This window comes from Caenorhabditis briggsae (genome assembly GCF_000004555.2).
Source record: "Caenorhabditis briggsae complete genome, chrX, whole genome shotgun sequence".
In the NCBI taxonomy this organism is placed as follows: Eukaryota; Metazoa; Nematoda; class Chromadorea; order Rhabditida; family Rhabditidae; genus Caenorhabditis; species Caenorhabditis briggsae.
Window position 1 is genome coordinate 9,701,192 of NC_013491.2, and position 13,172 is coordinate 9,714,363.

Genomic DNA, 13,172 nt, shown 5'->3' on the forward strand with positions numbered 1-13,172 from the left:
TTTGTGAAATCTGAAAGTAGTGTACTTTACCCGGTCTATGAAAAACACTCCAGATGCATTTCTATTGTATGCTTCCTATCTTATTTGCTTGTTCGCTTCCTCTCAAATTTCAACTGATATTGATATCTGTTTTCAACGTTAGAAATAAATGTTTTGATGGAAGAAAAAAAACGAGACAAGCGGCTCTACATGAACCAATTAAGAGAAGAGACGGATTGAATGAGAAGAAGCAATAGAACACACTTCCGTTCCAGTTGCATACAAACTAGATTGTCATTCTTCGAATTTCCAGCTTTCCAGTATTTTCCGAATGATTTAAAATGTTTTTTGGGTGAATATAAAAGAGGGGAAAGAACTGAAAAAAGAGCAAAGACTGCAGGTTATTATCGGTTCTCCCACACACAGCTTTAACAAAAGAGAAAAACGTGACGTCCTATATTTAAACATGGTTCTATTTAAAAAGTCTAAGCAATTTTGGAAGAAAAAGTCTTGTGCGTAAAAAAAGGTCAAAAGTTGAAAAATAACAAATTGTTTGGAAGATGTAAAATGTAGAATTTCTGGAAAAGATTTTCGAGCAGTAACGTGCAAACCTCGGAATCTCGGACTTTTGAAAAACATGGAATAAATCTATTGATGGTAAAATATCACTTTGGCATGTTGTCGAAAAACGAGATTCTGAAAGATAGTGATTGAAAGAAAAAACATTGAACAAAAGCAACAAAGTTTGTCAAACGTCATACTTCGCGTATATCCGATTCCAAAAAGAGATTCGAATTGAAACAGACTAAGAGTCTGTTGATTTTTTTGAAGGTTGTTTTAAACTCACTTTCAAACGATCTAACTTGACATTATAAATTAGATATTCGAAATTTTCTGAAATTGTTTGATGAAAGTCAACTTGAGGCAAAATTTTGATTATTCAAATGATAAAATTCCTGGGATTTTAGTTATAACAATTTGATGCAAAACTACCGAAAAAAAATCTCATTCAAAAAATTATTTGAGAATGTAATAAATCTTGAAATCAAATTGAAAAGTTTGCAAAGATGTCCAGCATTTTATAATAATTCAAGAAATTAACATACATGAAGCTTGAAAGATCATATTGAATCTGATATTTTGCAGAATTGAATTTTAGTTACAGAAAAATAAGAAATCGAAATCATATTCGTAATGAAAATCATATAAAAAAAGAGGACCGTGAAAAAATCGTCTAGTGTAAAAACCAAGTTTGAAATTAGAATGAACTTTTGAGGAACCGATGCAGAGCATTTTGTACAAAAATTCATCGTTCACGAATACTGATGAAATGCGTTCATAGTTTGAACAGAAATTCAAAAAAACCTACATATTTAGTGTGGCCGGACTGAAATCTGAAATTAAAGGTCACCTAAAACACGAGGAGCCACGGAAAACCAATGAGGAAATTCAACGATAGTTAATACCCTAATAATTCCTGCATTGAAAAAAACAGTGAATTGAGTTTTGGAACAGATGTTGAATTCGATGTAGTTTTGCCTTGTTATCCATGCTTCGTGTTTGACAATTAGAAAAAATTGATCTGTACCTTGGTTTTTTATTTGATTTTTCGTGTCGAGGCAGCTTTCGAAAATCCTCAATCATTTTTTTTCTAAGATAATTTTTGTATAATTAATGACCCCTGTAAACTCACGGTGGGGCTATAAAGGTTTTTTTTAAAATTATTATTTTTACTTAATATAAGCACAAATATTTATCTCAAAAAACTATCTCACAAAACTGCAAAGCAAAAAAATGAATAAGAAGAAGAAATTATCAAACCATATCAAAATTTGACACAAAATTATTCAATTCCCGTTGATTGAAAATCGAGCAGAGCCACAGGGATAGAATTAAAGAGACGACTGTAAAAAACAAAAAATGAGACCAATTTGAAAAAGAAACCCCGTTGGATATGAGATTTTATATGGCTGTCAGGATGGGTGACGTTGCTATTTATGAGAAATTATTCAGGAATAGTTGGCTCGTTGTTATTAGACAGGAGATTTAGACGAGTCGCATTTGCATCATTATTGTTGTCATGAGCCGATTCCGAGGATCTCGTACACGAACGACGACGCTCAATTTGGTCCGGCGCAGCATATCTTGAGGAGCTAAAAGATGATGTATTTCCAGGGTTACGGTAACACTTCTTACATTGACTTGTTAAGATCAGGCTCTTCCCAACAACATCCAATGACTTTGACGATAATTTTCTTGAATGCTCGCCTGAAGTCTCTGTTGAAAATACTGTATATTAATGGGTTGGCAGAAGAGTTTGCATAGCCGAGCCACGTAACTGCCTGAAATATCCAATGGTGCACAATTGAAACCCAGTGTTACACCCACCATAATAGTCTTCGAGCTGAAAATCTCTGGAAGCCAAGCTCGGAGGATGTTGACGGTAAAGAAAGGAAGCCAGCAGACAAGAAAAGTGCCCATAATAACTCCGAGAGTAAGGCTGAAAAATGAGACATTCCGTTTTTCGAGACGATTCGTACTCTATTCTCTCTCTTACCGAGCTTTCTGATCACTAATGTTTGAACGGTTGTGTGCTGCGGGTGTATGAGGATCCTGCGGGGAGCGTTGGTTCTTGAATCTCGCCGGACACAAGAAATTGAGTTTTGAGAAAATTGAAGAGCGAATCTGAAATTGTTTGGGTTCCGGAACAGTTAGTCACAATAGCAAAGTGCGTAAGCGGTTTAAAATGAACACTTTGACAGAAATATCCATTTAAAATTTATCAAAACTGCGTAATGTCAAAGCGCTCATTTTAAAAAACCAAAGAGCAAAAAAGCCTAAAAAAGCTTGATTAGTGTAGCTGAGACGAGCAATATCAATGCTTTTTTCAGAGTGATTGATAGATTTTTTCTATAGATAATTTTTCTGAAGAGTGAACTACGGATAGATGAGAGTCCTAATCAGTGGGGGTTTAACAAAATATCAACATAAGTATACACATCACTGCAAATTCAAATTCACTCGTTTTTCTTGGTCACTGGTTTGCTTTCGTTGTGATTCAAAAATCGAAATAATGAAAGAAAAACTGAACTGGTTTGAGATTAAAAACGCAAATGAAACCGTGCCAGTGTGTTGATAGAACATGAAGTCGCAGAGGGATGTGTTAGGATATCATAGTAGGGAAAATCGAAATAGTAGACAGTTAAGGTATAAGGGGGAAAGAATGTTGGTTTTCTACACAACTTACTGATTCGACCTTATTCTGCGAACTAGTTTTATTGTCTCCACGTCGCGGCGTCGCCGTTGTTGTCGTTGTCGATCGACGAGAGTAGTGGCGGGAGACAGTCATCGTAGTCCGTTCAGTAGCCGGCGAGTCGGGAGGCAGTAGAGCTTCACCCTTCAGAGTTGCGGCCGTTACCTGGGTAAGCACGATGATACGCCATGCGGACAAGCATGCAGGAGAGGAAGATAATAGGGTTGGTAGAAAAAACTGGGGGGAGAATGTTCATTCTAGAAAGAAAGGATTTGGAAAATAGTTGAAAAGAACTCAAAAGGGGTTTAGGCTGTAGGCGACCAACACTAAACATGTTTAAATGAAAACTTTTTAATGGAATTCAAAAAAAAATGGTATTCAAAAAACTGGCCCCGAAAAGCGGTAATTCTATTTCTAGTAAGCTAGCTTTGTTAATGGTTAGAGTTAAGCAAAACCAAAAAGGGATTCAATGTAAGAAGATTCGCGAAAACGTGTTAGAGGGATAGGGCTCTCCTGTATACACTTTTTATGAAATGTCATCGAGCAGAATATTGAAAATAAAGAAATGCAAAAAAAACTTTCTTCAAACTCAGGCAGTTTTGAAGAGAGGAAAAGTTTGCTATATATGTAGCACTATATTCTGCTTGGAGCTTCTAAAAAAAATAACCATAGTCTCCTACCTCGCGAATTTTCTCGGACGCAAGCTGCATAATCAGAAATGAGGTGGCTTGTTGCAGTTGAGTCTTGATGCTTCTCACATGTTTGCGAGCGTAAAGGTACAACTTGGTGTAAAGGATAACCATGACCATTGCGGGAAGGAAAAATGAAACCATTGAACTTGAAATAGCATAAGGGAGCGGGAGACGCATCTCACAAACTGGCAGACCCGTCAGACTGAAAGACTATTTTCCATATTTGATCTGAATGTTCGAATATGAACCTGTTGATAGTAACTTTTGATCCGAAATCAAATCCAAGAGGTGCAGCTCCAATGCCAGCAGAGATGAGCCAAACCAGCACAATCACATAGTTGATACGACGACGATTACAGTATCTAAATTCTCAAATTACCATAGCTTCCCTCCATTTTCAAGCACCTTATATAGACCATTGGTCTACTAATATGCCAATATCTATCCAGAGAAATTGCACAAAGATTAAGTATGCTAGCCGTACACGTCGTAATGTCAAAACTGATCCAGAACTGACAGTAGAATTGACCAAATGGCCAGTAACCCAATATGTCATTCACCGCAGCAAACACCATGACCTGAAAAATTAATTTTAATTTCCCCGCATCTTTAAACAACTCAAAGTCATCTTGTTTGCTCTCAAAAACAAAAAGATCTCTTCTTGTTTCCATTTTTAGATATCGTTGGCACATACACCCAGAGGTCTGGAGCATCTCTTGCGTGTCTAGTGAGATTCATCACAAAAAATAGTGAGAAAGCGAGAGCAAGGTCTAGGTGCAATTTAATCAACAAAAAGTGTGACTCGACGACCCATTTGACTCTTTTGCGTTACGCTTACTGCGCAATAAAAAATGCTACCGGAGTTTGTGTAGAGTTGAATTTGCGAGAGGGCGACTGCAGGGGAAAAGTCCCGAGGGAGGAGATAGAAAGCCATACTTTAGCGGAAATCAGATTCAATTAACCTCTAATAAAGAAACTTTCCAGGTTAACGTTTTGTAGAGAACCTACCGTGCATGCGCTAATGAAATCATACCCTATAAATGTTCTTTGCGCTCAAATATCTTGCTTCCTGTGAAATATATCAAAAATCTGACAACTGAAAGAAAAATATTGATGATATTATGATAAATAATTTATTAGTCAATTTTTAATAATATCTATTGAAAGAATCGAAATGTATGAACTCAAAGTACACGTATAGGGTGGGTTTCTGATAGAATATTTATGGTATCTTAAAATCATATTTAATTATGACTTGAAAAAATCGAAACTCGAAACACCTGAAACCCGTAGAATGTTCTGAATATGGCTTGTTGATTTTTTATGAAATTCTTCAAAAGTCGATTATAACTATTTCTCAGCTTCTGTGTGTATGTCGACATGAAATTTTCCACCGCCACTTCGCAAGTAGATATCTTTTTTTGTGCCAGCAACAATACGCTCAAATTAGATTTAACGCATCTTCCTCAAGCCATTCTTGTATTCTAAAAGCTCCCCAAAAAACTCATCGCTTTCCAAAAACAGAGAACTCTACCGATACCCACACCCGAAACTTACTAAAACCGATACCAAAAGATCCGAGACTGCAAGCGACACCAAGAACAAGTTCTCGGGTTGTTTCCGCAACGAGCGATCCCACAGGATAGCTGCGCATACTAGTAGATTACCGAACAGAGCCAAGATGATCAGGATGGAGAACAGCGCGAGCAGTGGCCATTGCACTTCGTTCATCGAATTTCTGAAATTTCTTTTTGGGAACAAGAAAAGACGGGTCCATAGAGAGTAGAACAAGAGATGATGACGCGTGGGATGATGATTGGATATTAGAATGAAATAGGATATTAGAAAAAAATGGAGAAAGAATCAGAATTAGAACGAGAACACAAAATGATTGACATAGGCATGTTTCTGAAAACTGTTTACGTGACTTTGGGGCAGCTATGTCTCTTTGAATAGAGGGTATCAGTGTAATTGACTACCCCCGATTTATATTTTTGCTCAAAATTGTCACGTCGACTTGTTTTCTTCATCTCAAATTCTCGGACAATAGTGTTCCGGCGTCAATTTTCTGATAAGCAGAACAGCGAAAAATGAGCTAACACGAATTGATCTATTTTCTCTTTAGGAGTCTTATATCTAATAACTATTCATTTGAGTAGTAGTCGACTTCCTGAATAATAACAAGGGTTGATTCATGTGACCCCTCTCTACCCCACGACTTCTCATATTCTGGAACACCAAGAAAGAAGAATAATTAGAAAGCTTGGATACTGTTCATCTTTGAACCCCCGTTGATTCGTGGACCATCATTAACTATGACAAGGAAGAAAAAAATTAGAAAGGAGAGAGAAGAAAACGTTTTCTCTTAAGGTCAATTAACATTCGAGAGCAGCAAGTGCCGAATCGCTTAATCTATGCATCGGAACGGAACGTCGCCTACGAATGGAATGAAAAAAAAGACGAAAAGATGCAAATGGATAAATTATATGTATACTAAATGATCGTTCTTCTTCGTTTCAAATTATGGATTAAGTAATGGAAACGAGAAGGAAGGCTAGAAAACTCATACTGGCATATTATTAAGGAAGGTGGTAGGGAAATTCCATCAACCCTAATAATTATTGCTTAAAATGTTTTTTGGAAAATCTCTAGAACTTACTAGAGCAGCAGAAAGAGCAAGAATAGAAAAACCTTAGATGCTTAAAGAGGTCAAGTGAGCAAGATTGAAAATCTAATAAGAGTCGAGGGAGCAAGAATCAGAGGAAGAATCAAAAAAGGTCAGGTCAAAAAGTAAAGGGAAATTCTTTCCTTGTTGATATACTGTTTTGAAATGACGTAAGATCTTCGGTACTTCTCTATTTACAGCATCCCGAATGGGAATAAGAAAAAACAACGTGATACGGTGTCGCCGAACAACACAACACTTTAATTTCAGCCAGAGACTAATCTCTAGTCTGATTGAAATAGAGAAACCCCAGGAAAAAAATTAGCGGCACCGGCAACCGGGAAGGAGAATAGGGCTAGGGCTCACCCAACCTAACTAAATGACGGCACGAATTGGGGGCGGAGCTTAGCCTCCCCGTACTCCTTCTACCCATCTTCTTTTTTTGCTTCTTCTTCTTCTTTCTCTTCTTCTCCTTCTCGACGGAGCGCATCTATAAGATGTTGAATGAAGAAGAGGACACGGGCCCGTATGGCGAATAAAAGTAGGGGTGAAGAAGACGGGGCGCAAAAGAAACACGTAGTTGTCGAGTCGACCCGAATGGATGAAGAATTGGATGAGAAAAAGGAAGGCACACAAAAAAAAGTTGCTTTTCAGAGGTGTATGACCAATATCATAAAAATGGGGCGGCTCCCTGTAGGCCGGAGGGGAGCAGCCAGGAGAGGAAGGAAACAGCACAAGAACCGCTCTCCCGCCTCTTCGGCCTCTTGCTATTCATATTTAATAGCATTTTGAACTTTTAGTCACTGAAAAAAGTAAAAAAAAGGCGTGTTTCAAATGTTTGAACCAATTTGTGAGGGAAAAATTGGTGGCGAAGCAGAATAGAGAAGTCAATTGAAGCAAGTAGTCTTGTTTCGAATGTTTACAAAACCGAAAAGGGGTTGAAGGGAAATAAGTGTGTTGTAAACGATTTGGAATCGACCAAAGATAGAATCTTTGTCTCACTTCTAGAAACCTAGAAAAAAAAGATATTCATTCCAAAAAACAACTCATCTTTCTTATGCAGAATTGTTTTCGTTCTGACTAGACAAGGAGTTATTCAGAATCTATAGTAAAACTAGACGGCTTCATTAGACTGAAAACGAATATTCAGAGAAATCTAAAAACCAAGCAAAAAAGTTCGGTGTGGATGTGGTCAGATCAGTGAGATCTTATAAGGCTCTTTGGACTGAAGTTCTATTTTCATTTGAAACAAATCTGGTGATCGAAAAATTTTCATTAAGTTTTTTCCTTTCGTTTTTAATAACTCAAAGACGCATTTGGCTCATGCCAAACTGGTGGTTTGGTGTTTCACGAATATCAAAAATCTTGGGATTTTTTGTCATAAACACAAACTTTGAAAATGATCAAATGAACAAAAAAGCTAAGGAGATGAAAGTAAAGATCGGATGGGATAAGGTTACGGGTGGAAAGTTTACGAGAGAAGAAAGTTCAGTGTTTATTACTTCACTGAAATTCCATGATATCTTTTTTCCGTCTTATTCTTTTTCTTCTTCTTTTTTCTCATTACCAACCTACTCAGCAACTGTCGATTGGAAATGAAGAAGGTTGTCTTGGAACACAAACACATACATACATTCATACCCATGGACCCGGTCCGACCGAAAACTCAGAAAAAAAGAGCGGACGAAGAATTCAATTCGGACGGAGGCAATCGAAAAATGACGAAGTTTGTTTCGGAGCCCCGCTGGGGGTCGACGGGTCCATCGCGCCTCTTCTTTCACCCATCCTATTTCGTGTTCACAAAGTGCTTGACCACGAAAAAAGGTAATAGAATAGATACAATCGGCATGAGAGCTCGAGAAAAATTTTCTGTCATCGTCGTCTGGAGCACTGAAGAAAGGAAAAGACCGATCCTACCAGTAGAAAAAACCGAAAAGACTTTTTTAGCTAGGCTGACATTGACAGAGCAGGTGAAAGCTGACGATAGACTGACAAAAGCGTGTACATGCATAGTTGTTGCCTATTTGGGACTTGTCCCTCCGGATTTTCCGCAATTATGACGAGCCTTGAAACCTGATATAACTTTAGCCCCGAAGGACAGCGGATTACCTGGGGATAAACTTACTTTGAATCATTTGGAGTGCAAAGTTACTTCCGTCTCAGACATGCTGTCCTAGTTGATTTGAAATTCATTGTCATGCGTGGGTTCAGAAAAATTGGAGAACCAGAATGACAAATGACAACATATTTGTTTCCTAGCCAGTATTACGGGACAAGGGATGAAGTCTAAACCCAAAAGACATAGAGTACCGGTCAATAAGATATGCAAAAAACGTATTTTTCAGCCGATTGTCGGGCATTTCGATAAATTTTTTTAGTCTGTAGCACAGCTGTCCAGTTTCTTATCATTTTCAAAATTTGGGAGGATTTAAACTGACCTAGGTTCAGAACTTTGCATTTACAGAATTTTTAAAAATACCTAATTTTTCATCTAATTTTCGATTTCTGTAGGACACTCTTGTCGGCTAGTTTTTGTAATACAAAAAGTGAAGTAAGCGTGTATCTTCTAGAAATCGGCAAATAGCTGAAAAAATAGGAATTTCCGAAAAAATCTGCAAATGCAAAGTTCTCAATCTGGGTCTGTTTTACACCCTCCAAAAGCTTCAAATTGATCGGAAAATAGACAATGTGGCCAAAAGTCCACTGAAAAATACGTTTTTCAAATATATGGTATTGCCCGGTACTGTAACTAGATGAAAAACCGTACTGCTGAAAACCAAAGTTATAGACTACAAACAGCAGACTATCTTTATCAATAACGGAAGGATGTATCTTTCACAAAAGTTTTTAAACGGAAATTAAATAACTGAAATGTTCGATTGGTACTAGTCTCACCATATCGCCGTGGGTTTGAACGGATGGGTGCCGCTCGATTCGAAAACCGGAAATAAGAATGTTCGAGACAAAAAGTTATTATTTTTTGGCACAAAAGGGAAATAAGTGTCAATAACATTGATGGATAGAAAAGTCAAAACACTCACAGAAGGCTGGGGGAGCTGAAAAGTTGATAAATTCGAGAGCAAAGTCAAAAAAACAACGATATCGGGGGAATTGAGACTTCAAAGTCTTTTTTTTTTTTGAAAAATTTTGAATTGTCATGAGACAAGGAAAAATAAAAAGAATTGTTCGTTTATTTGGGAGTTGTTGCAAGAAAACAAGAACAAAAGTTCGTTGGGTTAAGTAACGGAAAGGGCGAAGTCATTTCCCTTGTCTGGTTTAAAAAATCTGGAGAATAGCGAAAATAGGCTCAATTCTAGTTTCTCTCTAACCCAACCCCAACAAACTTGAGACAATAATTACCCTCTGGCAAGAAATGGGGAGTGATTGATGTCTCTTTGTATCACATCTATTCCCACATAATCCGAATGGTCCCAATTCTCTTCCTTGTTTCTTAGGGGAAAAAAGTGACAAGGGTTTGAGGAGACCAATTGAGAACGACGATTGTGGGTTTTTTCGAGAAAGCGAAAAGGCACTAAAAAAAAGAAACTATGGAGAGAAGCCTGTTGAATTGGTCCCGTGGGGGGAATGGAAAGAACTCGAGTATCAACACTCATATAACAAACACATAACATCATCTGAAAAGACATGCCGCTTCATTCTTCCGCAATTTGACAATAGTTGAAAAGCGAATATTTTAGTTTTTCATAGGAAAAAGCATATATTCCACCCACTCAATATTTATATTTGCTTTTTGATTTTGAAGAAAAGCACGGAGGCTTTTAGGACAATCCAGACCAATTAATAGGGTTCAGTCTCCAAGCAACAGTACACATCGAACATATATTGGCTGAAGCACTAAAATAAAGACATACAAGCTTATAAAAATGCCATGTTTGTAATTATACATTCACGTTCGTGTCTTCTGAAAAAGGAAGGAGAATATAATTTAATAAAAAGGCGTGTGGATATTGACTAATTGGGGATATGGACCATTGGGCCAGCAGACCAGACCAGTGGGAAAACAAGACAATTTTTAGATAATTAGATAAATAAAAAATTTTCTGGTAAAAGTCTGCAATAGCGAAAAATAAAATTAGAATTTCCAATGCACTAAATTTCAAAGGATAGATCTATTGTACTGCCGTAAGTTCTATAACAGAAACCACACAGTATACGTCCACTATGAGCTCAGTAATATCGGTTCCTTCAGAAGATATCGAACAATTTTCAATAGTCAAATTATTCGTCATAATATCATTAATATTAGATCAATTGACAGATTTTTGATGTATATCAAAGGATACAAGATAATTGAACTCAAAATGGTATGACAATTAGAGAATAAACTCTGAAAACCGGAAAAAATCAAAAAATCGGATTTTGAGTTATAAAATGGAGTGAAGTTGATAAAGACATTTCAAATTTGAAAACAACTTGTTTTAATGCGCTAACGTACCAACGGAGCCCAAGAGTGATTCAATATTTTCATACTAGCGACCGGGCTTCTGCCGGGTCTTCGCAGGCCTTACAATAGTTACTTTGAAAACCACAATTTTTGGACCAACCATATCAGACATGATAGAACTCCACGAATAATTCAAAGTGATAATATTTGGAGAACTGTGTCTTTTCAGTGAACAATGTTACAAGTCATAAAGTCACCGTGCCTGATTTGTGTCTGGAATTTTTTTTTTAGAGAAGTCACAGTTTTCCAATCAGTATCACCTTTTAGTACTCGTCCAATTCTATAATATCTGATTCAGTTAGCTTAAAAATACTAATTCTAAAAGAAACTATGGCAAGACCCGCGAAAGCCCGGCAAAGGCCCGGTCGCAAGTATGAGTATTTTTATTTGAAAAATGTATTTTCTTCGAAATACTGCTCTTCAAAAAAAACAACAAAAAAAGTTTCTTCTTATTCTCATTTTTAGTGCCTTGTCAGTCAGTTGCCGTTCCTACCAAAAGCTTGATGAAATGTTTTTGGCCCCACCATACAAGCTCACATCAAAACAAGATGCATATTAAATTAAAAGAATGATTCATTTGAAAATGAGCTCTATTGAGTGCGGACCCTTTTCTTGATTGGGCACTACTGATGCAAAAGATTACTACTAATACTAGATGGGTATGAAATTAATTGGATGAAGAAGAAAAAAACGGATAGAGATAGTGACGCTAGATAGATTCTATGCGCTCTCGCCCCCTCGCGAAATGTTTTCTTTGAATTTGCTGGAATTCAAATGACTGAGTACTGAGTAATGAGTATGAGCCAAAAATTTTTGAAAACAAAAAACTATGAAAAATATCCTAAATTTCAGTTTGACCTGTCAATATTCCTAATTTCATAAAATCGAATAGAAAGTTCACAAATAAGGACTTCCTTGAGAACTTCCTGCATGAATATAGGAAAATAGCTGAAAATAAAAACAGACTCAAGAATCACGAATGAATGAATTTAACATATGTACTGAATTGAACGAAACCCAAAGTCCGAGAATGTGGGAAAATAAGATACATCATTTTTGTTGACAGGTCAAAGTGTGACAGTTTGGGAGTTGAGAGAAATACGAATCATAAAAAGAAGGAATAGCTGTCAAATATTTTTTTGCATCTGACAGGCCTTGTCAAACTCCGAAAAAAGAAGAGAAAAGCGTTTAATCCCCGTTGGGTTCAAGTGTCGAACTAAGTGATTTTCTATTTTATTCATGACCACTTCATCAGAAATTTTCGAATCAAAAAACTGAGAAAAAGGCGACATAAGCTCACGAACCGGAACCAAAACGCCAGAAAGCAGTGTTGAGAAATGTGTTGACAGAATTGGTTATAGACAATGAAAAGCAATCGGAGAAGAGAAGACTGAATGTGAGGTAATTTCATCTTACTCGAGAAAACGATAGATCTTTCTGTCTAATAGATGGTGTTCAATAATCTGCCATGCGCGTTTTCAGAGCTCTGAGAGGTACAGTAAAAAAATAATAAAAACTAAAATCCGATAAATTTTAACATTCCAGCCAACAGTCAAGAAAAAAAACAGTAGACTAGAAAAAAACCCGCGTTTCCTCATGGATGTTATTTTAGGGTAGAGGGTGGAAATAAAATGAGCCACTGCGCGCCCCTGGAGACTAATCTTTTGGATTTGCGCCAAAAATGTGGAACTGGTAGAAAAAAGACAAGAAGACAAGTAGAGACAGATGAATGTGAGCTATCTCGCATGAGGCAACATTTCTGAGTAACCGAGAAAATGAGAGTAGATACGAACCGAACTTATACTGGTTCTTTTTTTTATGATGAAGCTATGATAAATCTAGACAAACCCATAAAATAATGACAAGATGCGAAAAGTACAAAAATGGATGATAATCTTAAGAAATGTGAAAAAAAAAGATTTTTGAGATCGGAAACAGGAACTTTGGGCAGTTAGATAAGAATTAACACACGAATTCAGAGAAAAAAGTTCAGAACTCTCAGAAATATTTCATGCACCAGAATAGGAAAACAACTCAAAAGAATAAATTACCAATAAAAGCAAAGTACAGCAAAAAGTGATCAAGATTTGAGGCTTGTACCAGACTTTTTCAATTACC

The 13,172-nt window shown here is 36.8% G+C and overlaps 1 protein-coding gene across 1 annotated transcript; it reads right to left on the minus strand.

Moving 5' to 3' along the window:
• Positions 1-1,984: 1,984 nt before the first annotated feature.
• Positions 1,985-5,655, minus strand: Cbr-dop-1 (the record flags this gene model as incomplete). Its single annotated transcript, XM_045239604.1, has 9 exons — positions 1,985-2,132; positions 2,176-2,321; positions 2,368-2,479; positions 2,537-2,664; positions 3,227-3,397; positions 3,913-4,126; positions 4,173-4,286; positions 4,330-4,502; positions 5,482-5,655. The coding sequence occupies 9 exons, from the start codon at positions 5,653-5,655 to the stop codon at positions 1,985-1,987; spliced, it is 1,380 nt and encodes a 459-aa protein (XP_045095421.1).
• Positions 5,656-13,172: the final 7,517 nt, after the last annotated feature.